The following is an 18644-nucleotide window of genomic DNA, read 5'->3' on the forward strand; positions in this document are numbered from 1 at the left end:
TTGACCCAGCGACAGTGAAGGAATGGCGATATATTTCCAAATCAGGATGGTGTGTGACTTGGAGAGGAACTTCCAGGTGGTGGTTTCCCATTCAATCTGCTGCCCTTGTCCATCTAGACAGTAGTGGTCATGGGTTTGGAAGGTGCTGCCTAAGGAGCCTTGGTGAATTTCTGCAAATATAAATTGCAAAACCATTGTGATAACAGGATCGAGTTTCCCTTGTGGATTCGATCCACCTGGTATGTCATCCGCCATGTCATAACACTGGACCACCACACAGCAAATCTTGCTACATGTGGTCCTTGAAAGAACAAAGCCAGCAGGAAATCACCACCCAGAGCTAACAGTGGTGGTATGGTTCCAGAAGGAATACTCTGTGTACATGTTGATTATTTAGCTTAGAAACATAAACTGTTTCACAGAGCAAAATTTAATAGATGGCATTTAGTGCTTTGATTTGAGTGAAACATTTCAGGGAGCATTTACTTATTTGTGCATTTATACATTTACCTATGGACATGTGGGCATGGAATTTCTCTTTTGCAATGTTCGCCTCTGCTCATATGAAGATATCTCACTCCAGTTATTCCTTTTATATTTGAGCCAGAATAGCGAGTACCAGCATAATACTCAATAATATGGAGAATGGCAGAACAGTGGTTATCTTACTGAACAAGTGATCCAGAAGCCTGGACTAATGATCTAGAGATATGAGTTCAAATCCCACCACAGCAGCTGGAGAATTTAAATTCAATTAATTAGACAAATCTGAAATAAAATAATGGTGACCATGAAATAACTGGTTTGTCATAAAAACTCATCTGGTTCACTATTGCTCTTTAGGGAAGGAAATCTGAGGTCCTTACCTGCTCTGGCCTACATTTGACTCCAGACCCACAGCAATGTGTTTGACTCTAAATGCCCTCTGAAATGGCCTAAAAAACCAATCAGTTGTATTCAAGAAGGTTGTTCATCACCTTCTCAAGGGTAGTTAGGTACAACGAATAAATGTTGGCCTTGCTAGCGACACACATATCCCATGAACAAAAAAATCAAGTTCAATCATTATCTCTCTCTAGATTCTGAGATCTGTTCTGCACCCTAACCGTTGCTCAGCTGAATTCAGCGATTTTGGTGCAGATTGAAGTTTGCAAATTGGATCTTCCTGGTTTGATTGTTAATATGTTGAGGAAGTGGGAATTCACATTTAAATGGTTAACATACCTTAAAGTATGGGAAATGCTCAGTCATGAAGTTGTAGATCTCACTGACGGGCAAACTTCCTGCTATACTGTTCTTCAGTGCCATGAAGATTAGAATGCTAGAGAGAGAAATGTAGAGAATGTGTTTGTTATTTATCACAGATCAAATTCATACCTTTACCTCAATACAAAAGCAAAATACTGTGGATGCTGAAAATCTAGAGTAAAAACAGAAAATGCTGGAAATGCTCAGTAGATCAGGCAGCCCCTGTGAAGAGGAAACAGCATAATGGGCAGAATTTTACAGGGAGTGAGCAGGTTATATGGGTGGAAGCGGAAACAGGCATATCGTCTGCTCTCACCCAGTCCGGTCTTCCTGCGTCATTCAGGCACTGGTCAGTCAACCCCCGGCCGGCCAGCAGGAAACCAGCGACAGGGAGGGCCAGAGCAGGCTTGGAGGTGGTGATGGTGAGGCTCATCAGCAGAAGCAGCTGCCAAGGGGAGGTTTAAAGGGACACCAGCAGTGAGATTCTGCTCCCAAGTTTGGGGGGTGGGGGGGGTGTGTTCCTGGGAGGAGAAGGTCAGAGTGCAGTGCAGAGTCATGCAGTCAAGGGCAGTTGCAGACAGAGGGGCTACCACAATCCTGTCAGTTTCATTGCTCCTGACTCACTGTGAGCTACAGGAGGTTGAGGATAGAAGCTCAGACACCGCAAGGGCTTGCAGAGTCAGCCACAACTTTCATTCATCAACCATTAAAAAGCGTCAAGGAAGAGAGGCAAGAGGCCATTAAAGAGAAAGAGTGAGAGAGGGAAAAGAGCGTGGAGAGCAGCTGATTGGTAAGTGGATTGGTGAGTATTTCTAGTCTTTAAAGTAAAAATAAGGCCTTTAGTTTGTGTTTAGGTCCCTTGTCTTTTTTTTTCTTTTTATTAAAAATAACTTGTTAAGTATAAGATCGATACTGGTGTAAAAAGAATTACAATAAAGTGTAAAGAGCAGGGATACTATAGTAATTAATTAATAAATTAAATAAAATACGATAGTGATAGTGCAGGTTATGTGTTGCTGCTGAAGCATGTGGGAGCTACTAGACACCAAGGTGATCCAGAGCGAACACATCTGTGGTAATTCGCAGCTTGAAGAACTTCTGATCTGAATTAAGGAGCTGGAGTCTGAGCTGCAGACATTGCGCCACATCAGGGAGGAGGAAAGTTATCTGGACGCTTTGCTCCAGGAGACAGTCACATCCCTCAGATTAGCTAATGCAAATTTGGTCTGTGATCAGGGACAGGAGGGTGTGACTGCAGGTGAAGCAGGCATGGGACCTAGGAGGTAATGTTCAATAAGCCTCGGCCCTTGCAATTGTCCAACAGTTACAAGGTTCTTGCAAGCTGTGTGGACAAGAGTGGGGACTGCAGGGAGGATGAGCAAAGTGACCACGGCACCATGGTACAGGGAGCCATTCAAGCTGGGGGAGGAAACAGGAATGTAGTAGTGGTAGGGGACATTACATTTTAGGGGGATAGATACTGTTCTCTGCAGCTGTGAGCATGAGTCCCAAAAGCTGTGATGTGTGCCCAGCGCCAGGGTTAAGGACATCTCCTCAGGGCTGGAGAGGAACTTGGAGTAGGAGGGGAGGGATCCAGTTGTCGATGTCCACATTGGTACCAATGACATTGATTGGACTATAAAGGAGGCTCTGCTGAAAGAATTAATAGTTAGGAGATAAATTAAAAAGCAGAACCTCCAAGGTAATGTTGGGAGTACTACCTGAGCCTCGGGCAAATTGGCATAGGGTAGATAAAGTCAAGGAGTTAAATGTGTGGCTCAAAGATTGTGTGGGAGGAATGGGTTTCAGTTCATGGGGTACAGGCATCAGTACTGGGGTAGAAGAGAGCTGTTCCAGTGGGACGGGCTTCACTTGAACTGTGCTGGGACCAGTGCCCTGGCAAATCAAATAACTAGGGCTATAGAGAGGACTTTAAACTAAATAGAGTGGGGGGAAGGTTCTGGAGAGGGGATACATATGCTTACATAGCAGAAAGATATGGCGGCCTTGCAGGGCAGCTATTTCGTTAATGATACCAAGCATGTGACAGGAAGGGACAGAGTGTACAAATATAAAAAAACAACAGCAAATAGGGTCAAAGGGAAAAGAATGGTAAAAAGGCAAAGTTAATGGCTCTTGACTTAAATGCACATAGTATTTGGGACAAAATAAATCAATTTACGGCACAAATAGAGGTTAATGGGTATGATCTTATAGCCATTATGGAGACATGGTTACAAGGAGATCAAAGCTGGGAACTAAATACTCAAGGGTATGTGACCTTTCGAAAGGATAGGCAGGAAGGAAAGGGTGGTGGGTAGCTTTGTAAGTGCGATTGGAAAAAGTACAATTGCAAGAGATCTTGGATCAAAAGATGTAGAATCCATATGGGCAGAGGAAAGAAATAACAAGGGGAAGAAGACACTGGTGGGAGTAGTCTATAGGCTCCCTCACAGTAGCCATACTGTAGGACAGAGAATAAATCAGGAGATAATGACAGCATGTAAAAACGGCATTACATTAATCATGGGTGACTTTAATCTTCGTGTAGATTGCGAAAATCAAATTGGCAGAGGTAGTGACAAGCAAAATTCATAGAATGTATTCGGAACAGTTTCCTAGAACAATATAAAAACAAAAAAATAAAAACAAAAAAACTGCGGATGCTGGAAATCCAAAACAAAAACAGAATTACCTGGAAAAACTCAGCAGGTCTGGCAGCATCGGCGGAGAAGAAAAGAGTTGACGTTTCGAGTCCTCATGACCCTTCGACAGAACTTGAGTTCGAGTCCAGGAAAGAGCTGAAATATAAGCTGGTTTAAGGTGTGTGTGTGGGGGGCGGAGAGATAGAGCGACAGAGAGGTGGAGGGGGTTGGTGTGGTTGTAGCGACAAACAAGCAGTGATAGAAGCAGATCATCAAAAGATGTCAACAACAATAGTACAATAGAACACATAGGTGTTAAAGTTAAAGTTGGTGATATTATCTAAACGAATGTGCTAATTAAGAATGGATGGTAGGGCACTCAAGGTATAGCTCTAGAGGGTTTTTTTTTATATAATGGAAATAGGTGGGAAAAGGAAAATCTTTATAATTTATTGGGAAAAAAAAAAGAAGGGGGAAACAGAAAGGGGGTGGGGATGGGGGAGGGGACTCACGACCTAAAGTTGTTGAATTCAATATTCAGTCCGGAAGGCTGTAAAGTCCCTAGTCGGAAGATGAGGTGTTGTTCCTCCAGTTTGCGTTGGGCTTCACTGGAACAATGCAGCAAGCCAAGGACAGACATGTGGGCAAGAGAGCAGGGTGGAGTGTTAAAATGGCAAGCGACAGGGAGGTTTGGGTCATTCTTGCGGACAGACCGCAGGTGTTCTGCAAAGCGGTCGCCCAGTTTACGTTTGGTCTCTCCAATGTAGAGGAGACCAAACGTAAACTCCTCTACATTGGAGAGACCAAACGTAAACTGGGCGACCGCTTTGCAGAACACCTGCGGTCTGTCCGCAAGAATGACCCAAACCTCCCTGTCGCTTGCCATTTTAACACTCCACCCTGCTCTCTTGCCCACATGTCTGTCCTTGGCTTGCTGCATTGTTCCAGTGAAGCCCAACGCAAACTGGAGGAACAACACCTCATCTTCCGACTAGGGACTTTACAGCCTTCCGGACTGAATATTGAATTCAACAACTTTAGGTCGTGAGTCCCCTCCCCCATCCCCACCCCCTTTCTGTTTCCCCCTTCTTTTTTTTTTTTTCCCAATAAATTATAAAGATTTTCCTTTTCCCACCTATTTCCATTATATAAAAAAAAAAACCCTCTAGAGCTATACCTTGAGTGCCCTACCATCCATTCTTAATTAGCACATTCGTTTAGATAATATCACCAACTTTAACTTTAACACCTATGTGTTCTATTGTACTATTGTTGTTGACATCTTTTGATGATCTGCTTCTATCACTGCTTGTTTGTCGCTACAACCACACCAACCCCCTCCACCTCTCTGTCGCTCTATCTCTCCGCCCCCCACACACACACCTTAAACCAGCTTATATTTCAGCTCTTTCCTGGACTCGAACTCAAGTTCTGTCGAAGGGTCATGAGGACTCGAAACGTCAACTCTTTTCTTCTCCGCCGATGCTGCCAGACCTGCTGAGTTTTTCCAGGTAATTCTGTTTTTGTCCTAGAACAATATGTTGTAGATCCAACCAGGGATCAGGCTATTTTGCAATGTAGCAGGTTGAATAAATGATCTCAGAGTAAAAGATCCTCTAGGAAACAGTGACTATAACATGGTAGAATTTAGCATTCAGTTTGAGAGTGAGAAACTTGGGTCAGAAAGGACTGTGCTAAACTTAAATAAGGGAATGAGAAAGGAATGAGGGCAGAGTTGGTTGGAGTGAACTGGGAAAGGAGTTGAGTAGAAAAGATGGTTTTGAACAATGGCAGACATTTAAGAAAATAGTTCATGACTCGCAACAAAGGTATATCCCAGTGAGGAAGAAGGATTCTAAGAAGGGGATAAACCAACCATGGTTAACCAAGGAAGTTAAGGATAGTATCAAATTGAAAGAAAAACATATACGGCAGAATTTCCCGGTCGCCCGTGTGGGGGTGGGACCTGCACGCTGACACGTAAAATGAGATGGGGTGACGTGGGCATGCATCCCAACGTCACCTTGCTTCATTTAGATTTTCAGTTCAGTGGGCGGGCAGCCGATTAACTGTCTAAGGCCTATTAAGGCCTGCTAATTACCTAATTGAGGTGTTGTCAGGGCTGCCCGTCCAACCTTACGGTTGGCGGGCAGGCTTCCAAAAAGACATGAAACCTTATCCACGGGCAGGATGAGGTTTCATAAGGGTTTTAAAAATGTTTATTAAGTTTTAACATTCAAGTAATTGACCAACTCATATGACTGTCACATGAGGGGACATGTCAATGATTTTTTTCTTCTCCGTTCAGCACAGTTTTTAAAGTTGAAGTGATCTCCCTGAAGCAGCACTTTGCCTTGGGGAGATCTGTGGGCTCTTTCAGCACAGACCTGCTTAGGGAATCCCCCATGCACAGGGAGTGCACAGCACTTCAGGGCGGACGTCACGCTGGGTGGGCCTTAATTGGCTCACCCACGTAAAATGGCAGCGTGCCCAGAGGTGCCGATTGCGAACCCGCCCACATGCAAACACGCCTGCACAACTCCCCGATAGGCAGAAAATTCTGCTCGTAATGTGGCAAAGATTAGTGGTAAGCCAGAGGATTGGGAAAGTTTTCAAAACTAACAAAAGATGACCAAAAAATATTAAAGGGGGAGAAAATAAACATTGAAGGTAAACTTGCAAGGAATATAAAATGGACAGTAAGAGCTTCTTAAAAATATAAATAAGAAGAGAGGGGCCAAAGTGAATATAGGCTCCTTAGACCATGTGGTTGGGGAAATAATAAAGGGGAACCAGGAAATGGCAGAGGAGTTGAATAAATACTTTGCATAAGTTTTCATGGTAGAAGACACTAATAGCATTCCAAAAATACTAAAAATCAATGGGCAAAAGGGGAGAGTAAATAAATACCATAACTATCACTACAGAAAAAGTATTTGCGAAACTAATGGGGCTAAAGGCCAATAAAGTGCCCTGGAACTGATGGGTTGCATCCTAGGATATTAAAGGAAGTAGCTACACAGATAGTTGGTGCACTGGTGGTAATCTTCCAAGAATCCTTAGATTCTGTAAAAGTCCCAAGAACCTGCCAATGTAACACCCTTATTCAAAGAGGGAGGGAGACAAAAAACAGGTAACTAAAGGTCAGTTAGCTTAACATCCGTCATTGGGAAAATGTTAGTCTATCATAAAGGATGTAATAGCAGAGCATTTAGAAATGCATAATATAATCAAGCAGAGTCAGCATAGCTTCATGAAGGGGAAATCATGCCTGACAAATTTATTAGAATTCTTTGAGAAGGTAACAAGCAGGATCGATAAAGGGGAACCAGTAGATGTAATAATATATTTGGATATCCAAAAGGCATTCAATAAGGTACCGCACATAAGGCAACTTAATAAGATAAGAGCCCATGGTGTTGGGGGTAGTATATTAGCATGGATAGAGGATTGGCTAATTAACAGAAGACAGAGAGTTTCGATAAGGGGGGCATTTTCAGGGTGGCAACCTGTAACTAGTGGAGTGCCACAGGAATTAGTGCTGGGGCCACAATTATTTACAATACATATTAATCACTTAGATGGGGGAAGTGAAAGTGCTGTCACCAAGTTTGCAGAAGACACAAAAATTGGTGGGAAGGCAAGTGGTGAGGATGACACAAAGAATCTACAGAGGGATATAGACAGGTTAAGTGAGTGGGCAAAAACTTGGCAGATGGAATATAACGTGGGAAAATGTGAGGTTATGCACTTTGGCAGGTAGATGCTGAGAGGTTGTTTCCCCTTGTGGGAGACTCTAGGACCTGAGGGCATAATCTCAAAGTAAGGGGTCATCCATTTAGGGCAGAAATGAGGAGTAATTTCTTCTCTCAGGGGGCAGTAAATCTATGAAATTCTTTGCCACAGAGGCGGTAGAGGCTGCGTCGTTAAGTATATTCAAAGTTGAGCTAGACCGAGTTTTAATCAGTAAGGGAATCAAGCATTATGGAGAAAAGGCAGGGAAGTGGAGCTGAGGATTATCAGATCAGCCATGATCTCACTGAATGTTGGAGCAGACTCGATGGGCCAAATGGCCTACTTCTGCTCCTATGTCATATGGTCTTATAGCAATAGCAAAGAACCATTTACAGACAGCTCCATAGTTTAATTATGATTCCGTGTGAGTAATATCCTCCAGGCTGTCAGTGAACATGGGATGGCAGAAGGAGACCTCCCATCTGACAAAGAAACCTGGATGGAGGTGACAGAGGTAGTCAGTAGCCATGGAGTTGTGCATTAGACCTGGCTGCAATGCAGGAAAAGGGTGAATTACCTTTTAGATTGCGCAAGGGTGAGTGAGGAAGCGGTTAATGTGCTCATGCAACTATGGGACGATATGCATGTGCCATGCATGGGAGGTGTCTGCCAGGGATGTGGATATATGGCTCCAGGTGGCTTGGACATGTTGGCTGGGGGTGTTACCCACAAGGGAAGCAGTGCCCCGATGTACAGTACAGAAGGACCAAAGATAATAGGTTAGAAGGGTTGATTCATCCAGACATGGAACTCATCAATCTCCTATTGTTTTCGCAGGAAGAGAGGGCCCACAAAGCCTGTGAAAGGTTAATGATAGGTGGTGAAGTCCTGAACTTGGGTAGTGCTGACAAAAATAGAGGAGGACATCCTGGATCTGATCAATCAGCAAAGGTTAGATTGTTTGGCTGAGAAGAGGCCAAGGTTCTCGGCCATGGCAGTGACAGAGTCTGGAAGGGACAGAGGATGGGGTGGACGTGTGTGGTGCAATGGGTGGAGATCACCACATCTGAGCCACACGTCATGTGTTGCAGGTCGATGTTGAAGATGTATGTACTTTTGCTCAGTGTTCCTCCTGTTGCACTCATCCATGCTATTTCTTCAGCAGGTCCATTGGAGACGATGTTTGCTCAGGCAGCCGAGGGACTGGCCTTAACCTCTGAGGAAGAGGAGGGGAACTCAGAGGGTGCACTGTCCTATCTTTCTCTGCAAGGATGGCCCCTTGCATTTTAGAGAAGCCCATAGCAGCCGCAAAGCCTCTCACTCTCTCCGTTCATGTCATCAGTGGTGAACAGTCCGAAGGCTTCCAACTCCTGAACAATGCGTCCATGACTAGGTTGGTACAGTGGTGGGCTGCAGATAGCAAGATAATGCATTGATCCCCTGCTAATCCTTGAAAGGATTCTGAGACATCAAAGTTTAGGTCCTTTGGCTTGGGATGGCCATCCACACAGCTGAAACTTATCTCCCCAGCAATTATATTGTGGATGGATGTCACCATCTCTGTGGAGAGATGTAGCCTTTTGTGACACTGGCACTCACTCGTTTGAAGAAGCGTTGCCTGTATACCCTCCCCTCAGGGTAGTGTCTTCTCATTGGGCATATTTCATTTCCCTTGCTGGCCTTCCAGCCCTTCAGCGTCACCATGGTGCTCATGTCGCTGGTAGGATGCTTGATGGTGCCTCTGGCCTGCTTCCCTCCTCTCCCTCTTTCTCCTTCCCTCTTCCTCACTGGAGAAGACTCCACCAGGGTAGACTATTCCCATGGCACTTATGGCTCCTTTTGCATCAACTGGTCCTGTAATTGCCTCTCCTTGGATGAAGCCCCTCTTCTAAGTGAGACCCCTTCACAAGTTCAACATCAAACTTGTGCACCAAGTGATCAGAAGACAACTTCACTGACCTCTTCTGCAGACTCCGCTGCAGCCTCCTAATCCTCAATGTATGACTTTGGTGCTGGCTCTTATCCTGCCCTGGAGCCCTTTGGAGTACCCTGCCACAATTCCCGCTCAACTTGCAGCCTAAGCGACCACCGTTAAACCACATGGTGGAAGGCGGGTGGGTTTCCAACTTTAGGCCCCAGTCACCTTCTGCAATATTGAAATTGGGCGTAATGATGTCGGAGACCTGACCTGACCTGACCTAGGGTCATGCATGATTTTACCTCGGACCGGGAAGTACATCCGCCTGCTTCCTGACCATAAAATTCTGCCCAAGATTTCAGTTCTGATGAAAGGTCACAGACCTGAAACATTAACTCTGTTTTTCTTTCCACAGATATTGCCTGACCCACTGATTACCACATTTTCTGTCTTTATTTAATTTCTCTAGCTCTTCAGTTCCCCTCACAAAGTCCTGTTATATTTTGAGTTGCATTGAATTGAGTTGAAATTCTGTTACCAAACAGATTACTAATGGGATTAGTAAATATCAATTTATCTGTTCTGTACAACAAATCTCAATCACTGGGAACCCTCAAGCTTTATTTTGCCTATTTGCCTCTTTTCTGAAAGTGCTGATTTCCTATTGAGTCAAGGATCTCAAAGCACTGACACTCTTCACTATCTCACTAAAGTGGACTTTCATCCTTCAACTGTGTACCTAGCTAATAACTGTCAACTGGGAACACCACCACTGTTAGTTCCCCTCTAAGCCATTCACCATCCTGACTTGGAAATATATTGCCATTCTTTCACTGTCACTAGGTCAAAATCATGGAACTTCCTTCCTAACAGCACTGTGGATGTACCTACACCACATAGACTGCAGCAGTTCAAGAAGGCAGCTCACCATCATCTTCTCAAGGGCAATTAGGGATGGGCAAAAAATGCTGGCTTAGCCAGCGATGCCCACATCCCATGAATGAATGAAAAAAAACAGGGTTTTTAGCATGTTGTCATCATCATTGTCTGCCCTTCAATTCATAGATGATGCCTATTCAGGGTCACAAATTTTTGCCACGGATCTTCATGTAACTGAGCAGGTTGATTCTTGATCCACAGATCTTTGGGCACATGAGGCAAGTAGTAGGATTCGGAGTGCAGGATTTGCTTCCTTTTCTTTTCTTCTCTTCCCCTACTCTACTTCATTATTAAGATGTTGTGACTCAAAGTGTGATGGACAAGTTGTTGCCATCCCCTAGAATGTTGGCCATTTGACAGTTGAGAAAACAGGACCTGGTGGGAGAGACAGTTTTTGGCCATCCGGTCACAGTTCCCAGTCCATCATTTGCAGGAGTTTTACCTGAATGCTTGTGGAGCTGGCTTCAAGAAGGACACTAGTTTGTTTGACGGTCTTCCCATTGAATCTGCAGGGTGTGATGGAGGCATTGCTGATGGAATTTCTCGAGCGCTGTAATATGTCACTGATACACAGTCCAGAATTGAAGAGATCAAGAGTGGCGCAAAGTTGGCAATGACACTAAAGTCATCTGCAAACTGTAGATCATGTATGTCTATGTGGTCAATTTAGTTTTGGTACGGAGGTGACTGAGTTTAAAGAGTTTTCCATCCAGGTGGTATTTAATACAGACACCATAGGACAATTGATCTTTAACAATGTGAATAGCCACTGACAGATTGTAAATTATACATCACAACAACCCCATATCCTCTGCATCACTGAGATCGTGTACTTCTAACAATAACATAGCCCATCTCCACCTGCCTCAGCTCATCTGGTGCTGAAACCCACAACCATGCTTTTGTTATCTCCAGACTCTACTTTTCTATGTTCTCCTGCTGGCCTTCCAACTTCCACCCTCCATAATCATAAGCTCATCAAATTTTTTGCTGCCTGTACCCTAACTCACACCAAGTCCAATGCACCTGTCCTCTTTGTGTTTGCTGAGCTACATTGGCTCTGGGTTCAGCAATGCCTCAATTTCTAAAGCCTTATACTTGTTTTCAAATCCTTCCTTGGCCTCACCCCCTTCTTTTCTCTGCAACCTGCTACTACCCCACAACCCTCAAAGTTAACTCTGTTCCTCCAATTCTGGCCTCTTGAGCATCCCAATTTTACACACTCCTCCATTGGTGGCCATGCCTTCAGCTGCCAAGGCCCTGGAATTCCCTCCTTAAACTCCACCTCACTACCTCTCTGCGACATGTAGTTAGGATTTCGAATGCACTGCCTGATAAGGTTGTGAATGCAGATTCAACAGCAGCTTTCAAAAGGAAATTAGATAAACACTTGAAGGACAAAAAAAACTGCAGGGATATGAGACAGGGTGAAAAGAACGAAATTAACTGAACTGTTCTAAGAAAAAGCCTGCACAGATTCAATGGGCCTAATGGCTTCCTTCTGTGCTATACTAAACTATGAATCCATGGCCAGGATTTTACGGCCCCACCGCGGCATGTCTCTCCCCGCTCCGACCGGTGCAGAGAGCCATTTAAATCTCCATTCAGTTCGGCGGGATCTTAATATCCCACCAGGTGGGAGGGGCCGTAAAATCCTGGCCCATGTTGTTTAAAAGTTGGCTTCTTTCAGGTTCTTAGATAGCAGCTTTATTTACATAGAATGTATAGCCCAGAAACAGGCTATTCACCCCAAATGATCTATTCCATCATGTGAAGCTCAGGCTTCTGTTTTGAGATTAGAATCAACTACCATACAGGAACGGTTGAAAATGGTGGCTTGGCACAATCATAGACCCAATCATCAGCATTGACTTTACCTGTATGAGTAAATGGGTTTAGGATAGAGCAGATGGTGCGATTCCTGAGTAATGTGAGGTGCAATCCTCTGATCGGGGTACTGGTCAGAAGGAGGGTATGACCTGGGGTAATTGGTAATACCAGAGTACTGCAAAACAAACACAACAAGGTGAACAAATAATTCTGCACTGAATAAAATAATGATTTCGATCTACATGGACATGTATAACAGTTCTCAACAAGAATCTCAAACTCCTTCACATACAAATGGGTTACTTTGAAACCTCAAATCCTCGTCCATGCCTTTGTTACCTCAAGATGGCATTATTCAATGCCCCCCTGGCTGGCCTCCCACCTTGCCACCTCTGTAAGTTTGACCTTATCTAAAATTTGCTGGCTGTGTCGTAACTCGCACCAAGTCCCATTCACCTATCATCCATGTGCTCTCCAGGGCTGGGGAGAGAAAACATGGACCCCAGTGCTTCTCCTGTTTCCAGGGCCCTTATTCACAGAATTACAGAATCACAGTGCAGAAGAGGCCCTTCGGCCCATCGAGTCTGCACCGTCACGTGAGAAACATCTGACCTACCTACGTGATCCCATTTACCAGCACTTGGCCAATAGCCTTGAATGTTATGACATGCCAAGTGCTCATCCAGGTACTTTTTAAAGGATGTGAGGCAACCCGCCTCCAACACCCTCCCAGGCAGCGCATTCCAGACCGTCACCACCCGCTGGGTAAAAAAGTTTTTCCTCACATCCCCCCTAAACATCCTACCCCTCACCTTGAACTTATGCTCCCTTGTGACTGACCCTTCAACTAAGGGGAACAGCTGCTCCCTATCCACCCTGTCCATGCCCCTCATAATCTTGTACACCTCGATCGGGTTGCCCCTCAGTCTTCTCTGCTCCAACGAAAACAACCCAAGTCTATCCAACCTCTCTTCATAACTTAAATGTTTCATCCCAGGCAACATCCTGGTGAATCTTCTATGCGCCCCCTCCAGTGCAATTACATCCTTCCTATAATGTGGTGACCTGAACGGCACACAGTACTCCAGCTATAGCCTCACCAAGGTTCTATACAACTCCAACATGACCTCCCTACTTTTGTAATCTTTGCCTTGATTGATAAAGGCAAGTGTCCCATATGCCTTTTTCACTACCCCACTAATGTGCCCCTCTGTCTTCAGAGATCTATGGACACATATGCCAAGGTCCCTTTGTTCCTCAGAACTTCCTAGTGCCATGCTGTTCATTGAATACTTCCTTGTCAAATTACTCCTTCCAAAGTGTTTCACCTCACACTTTTCAGGGTTAAATTCCATCTGCTACTTATCTGCCCATTTGACCATACCATCAATATCTTCCTGTAGCCCAAGACACTCAACCTCACTGTTAACCACCCAGCCAATCTTTGTGTCAACCGCAAACTTACTAATCCTACCCCCCATATAGTCATCTATGTCGTTTATATAAATGACAAGTAATAGGGGACCGAGCACAGATCCCTGTGGTACACCACTGGACACTGGCTTCCAGTCACTAAAGCATCCTTCTGTCATCACCCTCTGCCTCCTACAACTAAGCCAATTTTGAATCCGCCTTATCAAATTACCCTGTATCCCATGTGCATTTATCTTCTTTATAAGTCTCCCATGGGGACCTTGTCAAAGGCTTTGCTGAAATCCATATAAACTACATCAACTACACTACCCTCATCTACACACCTGATCAACTCCTCAAAAAATTCAATCAAATGTGTTAGGCATGGCCTCCCTCTGACAAAGCCATGCTGACTATCCCTGATCAAACCTTGCCTCTCCAAGTGGAGATAGATACTCTCCTTCAGAACTTTCTCCAATAGTTTCCCTACCACTGACATGAGACTCACTAGCCTGTAGTTCCCTGGCTTATCTCTACAACCCTTCTTAAATAGCGGAACCACATTAGCTGTTCTCCAATCCTCTAGCACCTCCCCCGTGGCCAGAGAGGAATTAAAAAATTTGGGTCAGAGCCCCTGCGATCTCCTCCCTTGCCTCCCTCAGCAGTCTGGGACACAAATCATCCGGACCTGGAGATTTGTCCACTTTTAAGCCCGCCAACACCTCCAATACCTTGTCACTCCCTATATCAATTTGCTCAAGAACCTCACAGTCTCTCTCCCCGAGTTCGATACCTTCATCCTCATTCTCTTGGGTGAAGACAGTCGTGAAATATTCATTCAACACTCTAGCAATGTCCTCTGGCTCCACCTATAGATTGCTCCCTTGGTCCCTTATGGGCTCTACTCTTTTCCTGGTTAACCTCTTCCCATTGATATACTTATAGAACATCTTGGGATTTTCCCTACTTTTACCAGCCAGAGCTTTCTCATATCCCCTCTTTGCTCTCCTAACTGCTTTCTTAAGCTCCAGCTGCACTGTCTGCCTCTGCTGATTTGCTTCCCTTGTACCTGTTAAAAGCCTCACTTTTCCTTTTCATCGTAACCTGAATATTTCTATTCATCCATGGTTCTCTGGGCTTATTACTCCTAACTATCACCCTAGAGGGAACATGCTGAGCCGGTACCCTCCCCATTTCCTTTTTGAATACCCCATACTGTTCCTCTGTATATTTCCCCACAAGTAACTGTTCCTAGTCTACCTTGGCCAGATCCTGCCTTATTTTACTAAAATCCACTCTCCCCCAAACCAAAACATTTTTTTGCAACTTGTCGATTTCTTTGTCCATAACAAACTTAAACTGTACCACGTTGTGCTCGCTATCACTAAAATGCTCGCCCACCACCACCTCAGCCACCTGTCCGGCTTCATTCCCCAGAATTAGATCCAGCACTGCGCCGTCCCTTGTTGGACCCTCTACATATTGAGCTTAAAAGTTCTCCTGTACACATTTCAAGAAATCCACTCCATCCAAGCCCTTAACTCTATGTCTATCTCAATTAATGTTGGGAAAGTTGAAACCACCTAATATAATTACCCTATTGTTATTGGTTTTACACACATCCACAAATTGTGCACATATTTGCTCCTTAATTTCCCACTGGCTATCTGGGGATCTATAATAAACACCTAATAATGTGGTTGCCCCTTTTTTATTCCTAAGCTCTACCCACAAAGCTTCATTCGATGCCCGCTCCAAGATATCATCTCTCCTTACTGCAGTAACTGACTCCTTAACTAATAATACAATGCCTCCTCCTCTTTTACCCCCTCCCCTGTCTCGCCTGAAGATTCTATATCCTGGAATGTTGAGCTGCCAATCCTGCCCCTCCCTCAACTACGTCTCAGTGATGGCCACTATATCACAATTCCATGTGTCAATCCTCACTCTTAACTCATCCGTTTTACCTATAATACTCCTGGCATTAAAATAGAGGCCATCCAGCCTTGCCTTATTCCCTTGAAGCTTATTGCAGCTGTACTCCCTCTGACTTGATTATTTTGCTGTATTATGATGTGTCCCTATTCTGCTAACATTGTGTCCCCTCCCCCTGCCAAATTAGTTTAAACTCCTCCCAACAGCACCAGCAAATCTGCCCGCAAGGATGTTAGTCCCGCTGTGGTTCAGATGTAGACCGTCCTGCTTGTACAGGTCCCACTTTGCCCAGAAACAGTCCCAGTGATGCAGGAATTCCCTTCCTTCCTCAAGTCCCTTCATCTGCGGTACGACCACCTCTCTAAATGTGCTATCCACGATGCTCTCAGACTCGCAGATGCTCCACAGTGTCCCCAGCCGCCATTCCAGCTCTGAAACCCGAGCTTCCAGGAGCTGCAGCTGGACACACTTCCTGCACGCATGCTGGCTCCGAGCACTGGAAATATCCCCGGCTTCCCACATGGAACACGAGGAGCATACCACAGCTTTAAACGCTCCTGCCATGACTTATCTCTTTAAATTAAACCTTTTAAGCCAATTACTCTAGGGCCCTTCTTTCCTGATCCTCGTTACCATAGAATATACAAACTGTAAACCACAAAAAGACCTTAAACTATAAGCGATTAAAGTAGTAAGTACCTTACCCACTACTTACCCATGATTCCTTTCCCTTGTAGCCTCCCCTGCTGCAGCACGCTCTGAAGATTTAAGAAGTTGGAGAGCAAGGAAAGAATGCAAAGAGCACCTCTTCCCCTATACACTGAATTCCCACTTTGCACCAAATTCCAAATACCCACTCTGGCTGTGCTCTCTCTCCTGTTCATGTGCAAGCACACTGTAGTGTGCTTCTAGATAGTCCCTTTTTAAAATCGAGCTGAGTTAACTCACCACTAGTTACGTTTCAAATAGTAATTAACACATAAGCAGGCCCTAATCAAGCTTCATGTGATTGACAGTTAACTGTCACACAGTCAGCTGAGTCAGCTACCTTAACAACCTTTTAACTAGACTACTGAATTTACAAAAATTAAAGGTTTGACCTAAATAGCCAAGTGGTTATGGTACTGGGTTTATAACCCCAAGATCAGGAGTTCAAATCTCACAATGACAAACAATGTAACTTCATCTGAAACAGATGGAAAGGGGTTTGTACATGAAAGAGTTACGGAAATTAAAGAGGAAAGACTTACCAGTTCAATTCCCGGTTTGCACCAAATTCTGAATACCCACTCTGGCTGTGCCCCACTCAGAATGTGTTCTCTCTCCTGCTCATGTTCTCCCCACCCCTACTTTAACCCTCCCCCTCCATCATGCATGATATTTTTTCCCCTTTCAAGATTCACCAAACAATCACAGAAAGGTCACAGTAAAATTATGACACCCATTATTGGCATCTGTTTACAAATATCACCCGATTATATATGCAGCATTGGTGATTAATATTAAGAGCAGCAATGATATAATGCAGTGTTCATTTGTGTGCACCCTATAGGTGATCCCACTGTGACTATTAAACAAACCAGAGAGTACAAATTTTGCTTTTTCAGCATCATGCAATATTGTTAATTTGATGGCAAAATATACCATTAGTTATTTACAACTCTGTGCAGACGATAACTGATTTTGGTGACTGCCTCAGGCCTCATTAACATGTTCTGCACATTACACCATATGGACATGATGACAGTAAATTCTTTTGGGAGAAAGATTCAAAACTTGCAACCCAGATATACTGCACAAGATCATTTCCATTCTGTAGAAGTAGAAGAAGACTTTCTTTTGCCTGGGCGTATGATATTATTCAATATAATTATTTCATACAAGATGTATAATTAAATTCTATTTTATCAGTAATCTCACAGGGTAGAAAGATGAAATGACTCCTGAGCAACAAAGTGGAAGATTGAACAATATTGATCTTCACTGTCAGTGAGAAGCGTAGGAGCTCTCAGGCATCTCTGTGCAACACAACTTTTAAGAGGCCAGAGAACAAAGACTGAATGGTTCACAATTGTATCTTGTTTTCTTGATCAGCAAGTTGAAGACTGCTGTTTTCTGCTTCTCACTACAATATATTTTCAATATTTACTCTGCAGCACAACTTTATCACGATATTTCAATACTCAAAAAACTTATAAAAAGCACCAAGATAGAGTGGGACAATAGGTAAGTAAACAAAAGGACAAGATTTAAGTCAATGGAAAACACTCTTGGGAATCATATGCAGTGTAAAACAGATTACTGATTCATTATGAGCCCATTACATACTCCTGTCCTAGCAATCTCACCCCACAAATCCCACTCACAGTAAACTTTCATGAGCAAAATAAATAGAACTCCAGCCATGATTCCAACGTCTATTCGCCCAGATCATCTCCTCCATCCCAGAATGACATACAAACATACACATTAGGAGCAGGAGTAGGCCATTCTGCCCCTGTAGTCTGCTCTGCCATTTGATAACATTGCCTACATTACACCAGTGACTACGACTCAGAAGTACTTAACTGGCTGTGAATCGATTTGGGATATTGTGAAAGGTGCTGTATAAATGTAGGTTTTGTCTTTCTTTCATTACACCTGCATGTATGTGGTAGGCAGAGTGATTGTAACAGTGTTGAAATTGCAGGACCAATGCTGAGTCTCAAAGGATGATTTTAATCACAGAGCAAGCAACTGATTTTAGGAAAGTGGTTACAAAGAAATCACTACATTTACAAAACAATTCAACTCTGTAGCTAACTTCCCCCCAACTCCCTCTAACCTCCGCACAACTCCTGCTTCAACCTCCCCCCAATCCCCCCTCCAACCTTCCCAACCCCCCGTCCAACCACCATTTCAACAGTCCCCAGTTCCCCAACCCACACTTCAACCTCCCCCAAAAGTCCCCTCCAACGTCCCCCAAGCCTCCTCCAACCCCC

At 44.2% G+C, this 18644-nt stretch overlaps 1 protein-coding gene across 1 annotated transcript in view; it reads right to left on the bottom strand.

Annotated features, from left to right (window-relative positions):
- LOC121283499 (forkhead box protein N1-like) overlaps positions 1 to 18644 on the bottom strand; it is a 68217-nt gene that overhangs the window by 18473 nt on the left and 31100 nt on the right. The window contains exons 4-5 of the mRNA XM_041198151.1: positions 12363 to 12490; positions 1225 to 1321 (exon numbers count right to left, since the gene is read on the bottom strand). Coding sequence (XP_041054085.1) covers positions 1225 to 1321; positions 12363 to 12490 — 225 coding nt within the window. The remainder of the gene's footprint in view (positions 1 to 1224; positions 1322 to 12362; positions 12491 to 18644) is intronic.

This window comes from Carcharodon carcharias, chromosome 10, assembly GCF_017639515.1.
Source record: "Carcharodon carcharias isolate sCarCar2 chromosome 10, sCarCar2.pri, whole genome shotgun sequence".
Taxonomy (NCBI): domain Eukaryota; kingdom Metazoa; phylum Chordata; class Chondrichthyes; order Lamniformes; family Lamnidae; genus Carcharodon; species Carcharodon carcharias.